At 39.3% G+C, this 13,353-nt stretch overlaps 1 protein-coding gene across 2 annotated transcripts in view; it reads left to right on the top strand.

Moving 5' to 3' along the window:
• The window catches only part of NTN4 (netrin 4), a 132,916-nt gene that overhangs the window by 78,528 nt on the left and 41,035 nt on the right, over positions 1 to 13,353 (top strand). For both annotated transcript variants that reach the window (XM_003808248.4, XM_008960329.6), the window contains exon 5: positions 1,338 to 1,526. In XM_003808248.4, the coding sequence (XP_003808296.1) occupies positions 1,338 to 1,526 (189 nt within the window). The remainder of the gene's footprint in view (positions 1 to 1,337; positions 1,527 to 13,353) is intronic.

Genomic DNA, 13,353 nt, shown 5'->3' with positions numbered 1-13,353 from the left:
TTAAAAGATATGAATCTGGTCAGAATTTCATAACACATCAAGGAAACAATGAAAAACAATAGCACAAACATTTGCAAATACATTTGACCTCCACAAAAATCTGGATTCTTATTCTAAATCACTCATGAAGAGAATCTAAAGAATTTCTCCTGAATTCCTAGGGTGACTTTCTGGCTCTTTCCACAGAAATCAGCTGCCTATCTAAATATATATAGAACACAGAGACATGTCACTTGATGCTATTGACTTATAATCTTAGAAGTGCCTTTGAGGAATTGTTATATAATAAATACTGCAGGCCTCTTCTGTAAGAAAATTGAGGCTTCAATAGGAGTCCACCTTCTACTCACCAGTTCAACAGCTGAAGAATAGTACTTCATGAAAGATAAATCAATCTACTTGCCAACTTACTAAGCTCTGTCCACCAGAAGCTTCCTTCCAGGCTCATTAGTAAGCATGAATTCATGCCTGCATCTGCAATATGAATGCTCATTTCCACATAAGGCCTGACAATCTCAGCTTTTCTTAGCAAGGACAGGAGACCCACAGGGATGACCCTTGAGAAGTAACAGGAATGGGAATTGTGAAGTGTTACCAAAAGAGAGGGTAAAAAACTGGTTGTCACTCCTGTAATCTTTCCATAATAAATGTCAAACCCCGTTGGTAAGTTCATCATAGTATCTCCGCCCAACTAGACAAATCTACACTTTGTTGATTTTCATGCATCTCCTGAAACTTACTTTTTTTTAATTAACAGCTTATAGTGAAAAACTGGAAGGCTACACAAGAAACCCTTTTAAAAAAAAAGTAGTAACCTATTGAAATCAGGAAAAACAGGGTAAATGGGGAGGCCGAGGCTAGATTTCTCAATGGATACCTTTCTATATTGCTTTGATTTTTGTATTGTTAACTACTCAGAAACTAAAACTAAACATTAACAATCAGTTTATCCTATTTTTAGTTTATTTATTTATTTATTTTGAGACAGAGGCTGGAGTGCAGTGGCGCAATCTCAGCTCACTGCAACCTCCACCTCCTGGGTTCAAGTGATTCTCCTGCCTCAGCCTCCCAAGTAGCTGGGACTACAGGCGTGTGCCACCGCACCTGGCTAATTTTTTTGTATTTAGTAGAGATGGAGTTTCACTATGTTGGCCAGGCTGGTCTCAAACTCCTGGCCTCAGGTGATCCACCTGCCTCAGCCTCCCACAAGTGCTGGGATTACAGGTGTGAGCCACCACGCCTGGCCAACTCATCCTATTTTTAACTATCTGAATATGAGATAACCCATCATTTTATTTTTACTTATTAGTGTTTCTCTCCACGCTTCTTATTTCCAGCCTGTAAGTGTAATGGGCATGCTGATACCTGTCACTTCGACATTAATGTGTGGGAGGCATCAGGGAATCGTAGTGGTGGCATCTGTGATGACTGTCAGCACAACACAGAAGGACAGCATTGCCAGAGGTGCAAGCCAGGCTTCTATCGTGACCTGCGGAGACCCTTCTCAGCTCCAGATGCTTGCAAACGTAAGTAACCTGTGGTTTCCAGAAAACAGGCTGATTCGTACAAGAGATGAATCTCTTTATCCCTCATTCTGCTAACCCAAGAGAAGGAGGTCATTGAGGTTCTGAGATAACACACTCACAGATATCAGTTAATTTCTTCATTGATAAGAGGCAAGAATTTTCAACCAGTTGGGTGAAAACAGTATAATATTCATCAAAGTAATTTCCTTTCTCACTCTCCATAAAGTAAAATTATTTCCTATAGCACCGCATTTTGGTAAACAGGATGACTAATAAAAGAGAAAAAAGAGTGATGAAGGGGGAGAGCTATTTAAGATCTTAAGACTTTACTTGTGAGTAGAAGGTAGACAATAAATGGACTCAAGCTGATGAAATAAAGGGTAGTTACTGCACTTGGGTTATTCTTTTACCTTAACAGTGAACTTAAACATGAAAAAAGACTAGTTTTGGTTTCCTTATAAATCCATTTTGATTGACACTGCTCTAATGTATCCTCTCTATCATAACTAATTTAGGAAATCATATTAATTTTATGCTGTCCCCAAAAATACTAAACTCTTATAGCATGGGTTCTGCTTTTTTATTGACATAACTCTGAGAAGAGGTTTATTTGGAGGCCAGGCACGGTGCCTTATGTCTGTAATCCCAGCACTTTGGGAGGCCAAGGCAGGCGGATCGTTTGAGCTTACGAGTTCAAGACCAGCCTGGGCAACATGGCAAAACCCTGTCTGTACAAAAACTACAAAAATAGCTGGGTATGGTGCTGTAGGCCTGTAGTTTCAGCTATTTGGGAGGCTGAGGTGGGAGGATGGCTTGAATCCAGCAGGCAGAGGTTGCAATGAGCTGGGATAGTGCCACTGCACTCCAGCCTGAGCAATAGAGCCAAACCTTTCCAAAAAAAAAAAAAGAGAGAGAGAGAGAGAAAGGAAGGAAAGGAAAGAAAAGAAAAAGAGGTTTATTTGAAAACAGAATAGAATTTGAAAAGATCTATCCAATTCATAGGACATTATCTGAATTATGTGAATGTAAAGGGTGCATGCAGGGCTTATGTAAATGTCAACTGTGGATGAATAGCTCATCTAACCACATCAGTATTTACCCTCTCTCAGCTCAGAAATCATCAGATAACAGAAGCCACTCAAGACTATTAATGGAGATTGATGATCATGCCCTTCCTTTCCCTACCAAGGACTCCATGTTCTAGCTCAAAAACAGTGACAGGAAGAAAGCACTACAATGGGAAATAAGCATTTAAAACCTTGGGGTTATTTGCGAGTTTTTTAAAGGAAAAACTATATTGCTCTTTAAAAATATTTTTTAACATCAGGGAGAAGATATCAATGTGCAATTTGAACAGGTTTGCTTGTTAAAAGCTTTTTCTCTTAAATAATGGCAGATAAAATATAGTACTGCTCACTTTCCACACCAAGCCCCAAATCTAGATCTGTGTCATAATATTTCTCCCAGCATCCTGTTTTACTCCTGCTCCTTGTTTGTACTCAGACTTTGTAATATTTAATAGGTTTCAAACAGATGTAGATTCAATGCCTACACTGCCAGTTGCCAGCTGTGTGATGTTATGCCAGCTATTGAAGCTCTTCGGACTTCAGTTTCTTCATATGTAAAATTCCTGCCTGTAGTGTAATGAGAACTATATAAGACAAAGTGTGTATATAAGATAAAAGGGATGGCACATTGCCTGTCATAGAATAAGCCCTCAAGAAACGAAAACTACGCCAGGTGGGGTGGCTCGCATCTGTAATCCCAGCACTCTGGGAGGCTGAGGTGGGAGGATCACTTGAGCCGAGGAGTTTGAGACCAGCCTGGGCAACAGAAGAAGACCCTGTCTCTATTTTTAATATTATATTTAAAAATAACAATAAAGAGGCTGGGCGCAGTGGCTCAGGCCTGTAATTACAGCACTTTGGGAGGCCGAGATGGGTGGATCATGAGGTCAGGAGACCGAGACCATCCTGGCTAACACGGTGAAACCCCATCTCTACTAAAAATACAAAAAATTAGCCGGACGTGGTGGCGGGCACCTGTAGTTCCAGCTACTCGGGAGGCTGAGGCAGGATAATGGCGTGAACCCGGGATGCGGAGCTTGCAGTGAGCCGAGATCGTGCCACTGCACTCCAGCCTGGGCGACAGAGCAAGACTCTGTCTCAAAAATAAATAAATAAATAAATAAAATAACAATAAAGAAATAAAAATGAAAACTCGTATTATAATAACTGTCATGTCCTATAAGCCAGAAGGTGGAAAATAATACTATAGGGTTTCTACTCTTTATTGATCAAAAATACCTTATTTAAAGATAATTACTTCCTTAAAATCTGCAGCTCCTTACGGTCTAAAATATAGATCCTAATCTCCATGTGCTAACCAAATGGTCTCTGCTTATAATAATGGTGTCTTAGAACATAGCCCTGACACCATTTTGTACAGAATATGTTTAAATGAATAGATATATATACGTGTGTATCCCATAGCCTCAGACCACTAGTAGAAATGTCTAAAAATGAGAATGTCTGAACTACTAAGCAGATAAAAGAGAAAAGAAAAATAATTTGTCACTAACTTGGATAAGTTATCTTGTAGGGTGACAGGTAACATTTTCAAAAAGATACAGTTATATAGCATTTCCTTGAACAGTATGCTGTACAGTATACCTAATGTGTTCATGTATTCATTCATCCAGTTACTTTTATTGAGCGCCTACTATGTGCCAGGTGCTTAAGATGCATCAGAGAATAAGACAAAGATCCTTGCCCTCAAGGAGCTTATATTCTGATAGAGGAGACAGACAAGAAATATAACTAATAAGTGAAATATACAGTATGTGAGAAGTTCATAAGGGCTAGTGTCATCAAAGAAGAAAAAAATAAAACAAGAGGGAAGGGATCCAGGGAGCCAAGGGCTTAGGGTGGGAAGAGGAGTGGCAGGGTACAGTAAGGGACAGGATGATGAGGGTAGTCCCCAGCACTGGGAAGGTGAGATTTCAGCTAAGATTTGAAGACAGTGAAGAAGTTCACCAAAGAGTTAACTGGGGAAAGAACATTCTAAGGAGAGGGAATACCTAAAGTGAACGTCTTAAGACAGGAAGGTGCCTGATGTGACAAAGGAAATAACATGGGGGTTAGCGTGGCTGCATCAGAATGAGAGTTGGGGGTGTCAGGAGATGAGACTAGAGAGGTGACTGGGGAGGGGAGAAAATCTAATATGTACTGATGAGCCACTGTAAGCTCACCAGCTTTTACTTGGAGTAAAATGATGAGCCACTGCAAGGGTTTTCAGCAGAGAAGTGGCATGGTCTGACTTAGTTTTCAAAAGACTGTTCTTGTGTTACACAAAGGCAGCTCAATTCATATTGAACTTGCACTTTCAGCATTCAGCTTTAGTTGAAGTTAGCAAGCAAACTAGTGATTCTCAAAGTGTGGCTCTTGGACCAGCACCATCGGCATCACCTGGGAAATCTGTTAGACTTGTAAATTCTCGGACCCTGAGACAGATCAACTGAATCAGAAATTCTGCAGATGGGGCCCAGCAATCCGAGTTTTCACAAGCCCTCCAGGTGATTCTGATGCATAGTAAAGTTTGAGAAACACTGATCTCAATAAAGCATGCCCCACCCCCCCAAATTTTACATTGGTTAACAAAGCCAGTTTCTAACATTTTGCTAACATTTGAGCCTCTTCTATGTGCTGGTGTAGCAAACAGCTAGTCACTTCCATTAGAATAAAGAGTAGAATACCAAGGGGAATAGTGCAAGAAAACGTTGGAGGATTGATTGGGGCTAGATTTGAGAGGGCCTTAACTGCCAACCTAAAAATGTTGGTATTTATTTTCTAGGGTACTAGGAGCCATCGCAATAATTCAATTAGTATAGTGTGATATATTTGCAATGTATTTTAATGATGTATAGCTCAGATTAATTTCAAAGCATTACATATTATTCATTGCATTTTACTTTACTGATTTTTAAATTGTTCGGCTTTGTAAAGTCATAAGATAGGTAAATGTACAAAGAATTAAAACAGATGAAGCCCTTTTATAGTGCCTAAGTCTGACCAATTAAAAAGAGAAAAAAGAAAACACTTACTGGCAAAGTTGGAGCCAAAATAAATACCTTTTTGTTTATTTTGTTTTAGTTTTGTTTTTTTGTTACTGTTCTATGTTCAAGATATGGCTCATATTCTTACTAAATGTAAAAAGGTCACCAGCCCTAGCTTTTTAAATCCTAGAATACTCATAGCTTCAGAGTTTTATAAAAAGAGTATGAAAGAGGAGTTAGGAAAAAAAGTGACCTCTTGTTAGTAGTTACTGTTACTTATACAGCTCATCTAGAGACTTGTGCAAAACAAGTTTTATAGGTTTCGGTTCCCAAACTACCAGGTCTGTGAAAAACATAAGCAAATTGTGAGAATGCAGCTAAAATTAAACAACACCTGTAACTTTTTATTATTTTTTCAATCCATGTAAATGTCTGAACATTCATCAACGAACTTGAGCAATTAGAATATTTTTAAAGCTTATTCCTTCACTCAACTCATTCTTACTCAGTGCTACTATGTGCTAGGTGTGCTAGTTTCTGGGAATTACAACTGTAAGCAAAAGAGACACCGTCTTTTGACAAAGCTAACAAAGTCTAGTGAGTTATCTGTAATGTATACATACACATATGTGTATATAGGCAACTAGTGGTATACACACACACACTCATACACAGAAGTATAATAAGTATTGTGTTACAGAGTGTGGAGGGGAGCACATCAGAGGGGCAGTTAGCAAGAGTGGAGTGTTCTGAGTTTTGAGAACCTGAGACCTGAAGTTTAATGGAAATTAACAAAGCATGAGTAGAGATATTCCCAGCAGAGAGAAAAATCAACAGGATTTGCCAAAAAGGAACAGAAGGAAGAAAGAATATAGCATATTCTGACAACTGAAAAAAGTCCTGGCCATAGAGACAGGAAAGAGCGAGGAGGTGGTTAAAGCAGTGTGAGGATGAGGGAAGTAGGGCAGGTAAGTGGTTGGCTGAAAGTGCCTGCATCTTGGACATCTCAGTCAGGGAGCAAGAGTAACTCTCGAGTTGAACTACCAACAAGTAGTTGATAATCAGTCCATGTGCGTCATCTACTATAATTGCCTGGTTGATATTTATAGATATAGCCAAGTATATTTATAGATAATACCCAAGTACCAGAAGACCAAAGGCTCCAAAGTCATTTCAAGGAAAACTCCATCAAGACCACATTAAAATACTCTTAAAAAAAAAATTGCCCTGAAACATAATAAGGTAATTGTAACATATTTGTCTGTAATTCTAACATAATTGTAACAAGTTTCTGATCCCCTTATATGTTGTTATGGATTCACCTACATCTGGCTACTGAAAAACTTGAAGCTAAAAACTACTACTACTAAGTCATATTAGTAATCATTCCTAGTTAACAAATACTTGGATGGTACTTAATGCACCAAGTAGGAAAATTATGAAAATAACCAACACCAATTTAGTTCTTTTAGCATAATGTATAGGAGGTAGATGGGTTCATAGGGAAGATCTGTATTTCTTTCTTTCCCTCTCCAGACAGCTCCCCGATCCCTGGGTAGGCTTCCCTAGGAAAGCCTATCTCCATTCGCTTTGTGACTATTCCAGGATACATTTGGGGCAGAGATGCCTGTGTCTGCTTCCCTAGCTTACGTTTCCTTACTGGCATCTGCTTCCAGAATATTACTCTGGTTCTTCTCTTCTCTTTTTCTGAGTCTGCAGTAGATCCCAACATTGATCAGCACATCCAGTTCTCTCCACCTACGTACTCTCTACCTACGTTGTTTGATTGGCAGTATGTTTGAGAGCATTTTCATTACTCTTTAGTAATATTTTCATATCATTAATTCCCTCCTTAGTAGATGTATCCCTATGTCACCTCTTTGTCACTGCTTCAGTTATAACTGATAATAAAGCTTGTGACAAATAAGTTAACATATTTAACATTTATTAAGTACCTATAATTACCAGATTTCATGTGAGGTGCTGACAGCGATATTCTTATAGCTAGATGTTTTCCCCCCATTATTTCCCACTTTACTTTTATGAGGAAGGTAGTATCAAGAAAACAAGTTGATATTTTAAAAATTTAAACTATTTCAGTATGTGGTTCCATCAACAACATGTACAATGTTATTCAAAATAACAATTTTATTATATTTATTTTACTGAGCTTACCAAGGCAGAAAAGCAAACTGCTACTCTGTGTGTGGTCTGCAGACCAGCCGCATTGGCATCATCTGGTTGCTGATTAGCAATTCAGAACCTCTGATCCTACCCCAGAGCTATTGAATCGTATTAAAGGTTCAGAGTAGCCAGGCATGATGGCACACAGCTGACATCCCAGCTCCTCAGGAGGCTGAGGAGGGAGGATCAGTTGAGCCTCCAAAATTCGAGGCTGCAGTGAGTTAGGATCGCGCCACTGCACTCCAGCCTGGGCAGCAGAGAAATTTCCCATCTCTTAAAAATTTTTTTTTAAGGTTGAGAGTGCTCTTGAATGCTTTTCAACAAGGGTTCTATGCACTTAATTTACAGTTAAATTTTTCAGAGTTAGCCAGAACAGCCTAGTTAAGCAAACATCCAAATTAACGAAGGTTTACATCTCTATTTGTGTGCATATAGACTTAGAATATTTTAGAATAAATTATGTAGAGGTTTACTGAGAAAAAATGGAAATCTGAATAAATATGTTTCTGTGGTACAGCATTTTCCAGAGTTTGATCTGCAGAGTTCTAATTCCATGAAAAGTTAATAGAAATTATGTGAGGGGAAATTTTGCTATGGCCTTCAAATTTAGGAAATAAATTAATCAAAGGTTTCTTCACTTCAGGATGTCTCACAGCCTAATATGCTAATGTTTATTATAAACCTGTTTCGGAGTTTTGACATCTCTCCAATTTAACCAGAGAATGCTTTTCTTTCAAAGCATCTTTTGGGACCCGTGTTCTATAGCACACACTGGAAAATGTTGTTATACTGGCCATATCTATACGAAGACTTTACTTGGGAAGACACACGCTAGAAGATTTTTTTCTATATATTTGTTCCCCATTTCCAAGTGCTAGAGCCTACAAATGCGTGCCAAGGAACTAATGAACCTTACATTTCTATCAGTGAAATAATCATAAACATAATATTAACTAGGCTTGGGCAATCTAGTCTATTGGACTGCCAGCAATGAACATATGACAGCCCTTTTCTTCTTCTCTCTCTTCTTTTCCAGTTTTTATCTTCTCAAAAGTTAGAACTGGGCCAGGTGTGGTGGCTCACACCTGTAATCCCAGCACTTTGGGAGGCCAAGGCTGGTGGATCACCTGAGGTCAGGAGTTCGAGACCAGCCTGGCCAACATGGTGAAACTCCGTCTCTACTAAAAATACAAAATTAGCCAGGCATGGTGGCAGGCACATGTAATCCCACCTGCTTAGGAGGCTGAGGCAGGAGAATCACTCGCACCTGGGAGGCAGAGGTTGCAGTGAGCCAAGATTGCGCCATTGCACTCCAGCCTGGGAGCCTCCAGAACAAGACTATGTCTCAAAAAAAAAAAAAAAAAAAAAAACCATTGAAAACCTGAAGCAACAGTTGAGATAAATTTACTAGAAGCACATAAGTTGTAGCTCAGTTTAGTTCAGAAAACATTTATTGAGTGCTTCCCCTGTGCCAACATTAAGTCTGTGAAAATCAGAAGATCTTCCCTAAGAGATGTTACATTCTAGATGAGGAGAAATGTATAATAATAGATCATTTCAGTACTCTGTGGTGGTGATCATGATGACAATATCATAGTAATTGCTGACGTATATTGAGTGCATACTATTTTCTGGTCACTATTCAAAGGGCTGTGTATGTTTTCACTTTTTTAACTTTCACTAAAGCACTTCAATGTAGGTAACATTATTACTACCCATTTTACAAGAGGAAAGTGCAATGAAAAAGATACAGCAAGTGCCTTAGGGAGAGTGTGGGGGTGAGTGAGGACAATTTAGGGAAGACTTCCTTGAAAAGGTTCCTCCCTACTTCTTAGAGGGCTGTTTCTGTTTTTTCCTGTAAAATTGCTGAAATACAGTTTGTCCTGATTTCTTTTTTTTTTTTTTTTTTTTTTTTTGTTCTTTTGAGACGGAGTCCCTCCCTGTCGCCCAGGCTGGAGTGCAATGGCACAATCTTGGCTCACTACAACCTCTGCCTCTTAGGTTCAAATGATTCTCCTGCCTCAGCCACCCGAGCAGCTGGGATTACAGGTGCTCGTCACCACACCCAGCTAATTTTTGTATTTTTAGTAGAGACGGGGTTTCCCTATGTTGGCCAGGCTGGTCTCGAACTCCTGACCTCAAGTGATTCACCTTCCTCGGCCTCCCAAAGTGCTGAGATTTCATACGTGAGCCACCGCGCCCAGCCAGTTTGTCCAGCTTTCTAATCTCAGTCGTTTTTAATGAGTTGATCTAGAAAATGAAACAAATTGATGATGTTCTTCCTCACAGCATCTATGATACATGTAATAAAATACTTACCTGGGCATGTTGATTCATTCAACAAATATTGATGGCATTAATCTTGGGGTTTTGTTTGCAGTTAGGTAGATAGTTTCCTGCCAGGTTAAGCCAAGGACTTACTGGTTCCACGAATGTTCTAAGAGATTTTTTTTCCTCCCACTCTCCTGAGAAGCACCATGCTAAATGCTATGGTTTTATGTGTACATTTTTACTTAATGGTTATAAATTCATCAAACCTGAAGAAACGAGGCCCTGAACCAAATCTTCTAGCCAATAGATTTATTTCTTGTGAGCAATTAAATCATCCCTGTTCTCACTTCCTCTTTATTTCAACCTTAATCAGAGTCTACTGTTGGACCCAGCACAATCAACTACACATTACCATGCCAAGAAATCACTTCTGAGGATTCCAGGGATGTTGTTTGTTTTTTTAAGACTAGGGAGATCACTGAAACTGAATTTATTTCTACAGCTTAGGAAAAAAAAAAATTTTTTTAAAGGACAGTGCATTTAAGGTCTGTAAACACAAGGGAAAACATGAATCTCTCCAGCTGAACCTAGGGCTGAGAACAGAAATGGAGGCTCAAAGTGACTCGTTGCTCAGGCACAGAAAGAAAAAGGGGAATGTAATTCTCACTGTGCACTGAGGTACTCTGAGGAATCTCATCTCTCTGTTCTAAAAGAGGATAGTCTCTTTTAGAGTAACTCACTTGAAACCTCTAAACTCACCTATGTGACTTTGGTAACCTATAACACAGGTAGATTTTTCTATAGCAGGCATATTTTTAAAATGTGACAGCAGGGGTGGTGGCTCACACCTGTAATCTCAGCACTTTGGGAGGCCAAGTGGGCAGATCACCTGAGGTCAGGAGTTCAAGACCAGCCTGGCCAACATGGTGAAACCCTGTCTCTACTAAAAATACAAAAATTAGTTGGGAATGGTGGAGGGTGCCTGTAGTCCCAGCTACTTGGGAGGCTGAGGCAGGAGAATCACTTGAACCCAGGAGGCAGAAGTTGCAATGAGCCAAGATTGCACCACTGCACTCCAACCTGGGCAACAGAGGGAGACTCTGTCTCAAAAAAAAAAAAAAAGAAAGAAAGAAAGAAAAAAGAAAGCGAAAAAAAGAAAAGAAAGAAATAAAAAAGAGAATAACCTTCCTAGATAATTGTGTACTGGCTTTTGCGGCAGGGTTCGTGGTGGGAGGGAACCCTGACCTGATTCACACCATTTAGCAATTTCTGTGGTTGAAACATTCTCACCACAGCCAGTTTCAAACTCTCAGGTCATTTTTCATCAGGAAGTCAGACTCAGACTCTGAGTCAAAAGTAGAATGGTTTGGACAAGGTCTTGCCTCCACTTTCACAGCCCCACTTCTCTCACCTCAAGTCATTGGTTCCCAAACCTGGCTGTGGGTCAGAATCACCAGGGAGCGCTTACTCAAAATGTGCAATCTTAGAGTCCTGCCCAGAATACACTGAATCAGAATCTCCAACAGGGCGTCCGGACAGAAATCTGCATTCCTTTAAAAAGCATCGTTGGTGATTCTGATTCAGCCTTTTGGTCTCCTGGCTCAGCATTTGAAAACCACTGCTTATAGCAGTCTTGTCTCTAGCATAAGCTCTCTTTAAAAAAAAATTAATTAGCTGAGCATGATGGTATGCACTTGTAGTCCCGGCAACTCAGGAGGCTCAGGCAGGAGGATCACTTGTGCCCAGGAGTTTGAGGCTGCAGTGAGCCATGATCACGCCACTGCACTACACAACCAGGGTGGCAGACTGAGACCCTGGGTAAAAAAAAAAAAAAAAAAAAAAAAAAATCCTCACTTTAGAAGAATACACTGTTTGAAACAGGTGTTTAAAGAAATGCCTGTAGAACAGAATTAACTCCTTTTAGGAAACAACCAGTTAATTCCTTTACAATAAATTTATTGACTTTTATGCCAAGACACATATTTTAAACTATTACATAGTCTTTCTCCATATTAAAAGGAAAATCAGAAAATGGAAAAGAAAGCAGAATTCATTCTCTGTCAAAGTAAACAACCTCTTGAAAGATTGGCATGCCCTTCCTTCCTCCCTGATGGGCCAAAATAAATGTAGTCAATTGCCTTTTAGCACAGAGTGAATAAAAATAAACTTGGTCTCTCTGCCCTAAAACCCAAACCAAGCATTTACCAAGATAGCATCGGGTTTCATGGCTACCTACCCAAATGAACCAGCTATCTTTGTAAAGAAAGGGTTATATCATCCAGATCTTTTTTTTTTTTTTTCCTTCTTTCTGGCTTAGGTGAAAACTACTCAGCTGTTGGAGATGCAGGTGCTTTGGGTGGATGACTCTCTTGCCTCAGTCTCTATTGCCATTCTTCACACTCTACTCAAATAGCCCCTTCTCATGATGCTCTCAGGAAGAGTCTCTGCATTTCCGTTTGCACTGATCTCTCTTAAACAGTTATTTCATTTTACCTCCTGTATAGTGATGCTTCCATTTCAGTCTATCTTTCAAGTACAATTTTTACACTAATTAAATCCAGAATACCTTACCACAATTACACATGTAAGAAAACATAAGCACCTTTCATTTGTTTATTCTCGTGCCTGTGAACCAGTCCATTCCTTCCCAAAGGTTATTGAGGTCTCTTCAAATAGTAACTTGTGGGCTTTTTCTTTCAAATTGTAGGTTTGGCAAAGTCACGTGAGTTCATTTTATACCATATAAACAACATAGACATCCTTGTTTTATACTGAAAGCAACTGTGAATGATTCCAGCATAGAATCAATATGAAGTAACTGTTTGTAGAAACCACACTTTAAATAGAACAGTAACTTGGCAGTAATAGTTGGGATACTTTAATCTCAGCTTCTTTTTTTTTTTTAAATCCAAGAAGTAAAACCAGAGTTTAAGCAGTGAGAGAAATAGAGAAAATAGATATGTCATAACATAATAATCATACTAAGGCAATCCTTTAAAAAGATTAAATAACACATATTGAAATTCATCAAAAAAAGAGAAGCTACGATTATTTTTTTATTTTTATTTTTTTTTTGAGGCAGAGTCTCACTCTATCGCCCAGGCTGGAGTGCAGTGTCATGAACATGGCTCATTGCAGCCTCAAACTCCTGGGCTCAAGCAATTCTCCTGCCTCAGCCTTCTGAGTAGCTGGGACTACAGGCATGTGCCATCATGCCCAGCTAATTTTTTAATTTTTTATTTTTAGTATAGACAGGGTCTCACTATGTTCCCCAGGCTGGTCTTGAACTCCTGAGCTCAAGTGATCCTCCCACCTTGG

The sequence above is a fragment of the Pan paniscus genome, chromosome 10 (genome assembly GCF_029289425.2).
Source record: "Pan paniscus chromosome 10, NHGRI_mPanPan1-v2.0_pri, whole genome shotgun sequence".
Lineage (NCBI taxonomy): Eukaryota > Metazoa > Chordata > Mammalia > Primates > Hominidae > Pan > Pan paniscus.
This window is presented reverse-complemented; position numbering and strand designations above follow the sequence as displayed.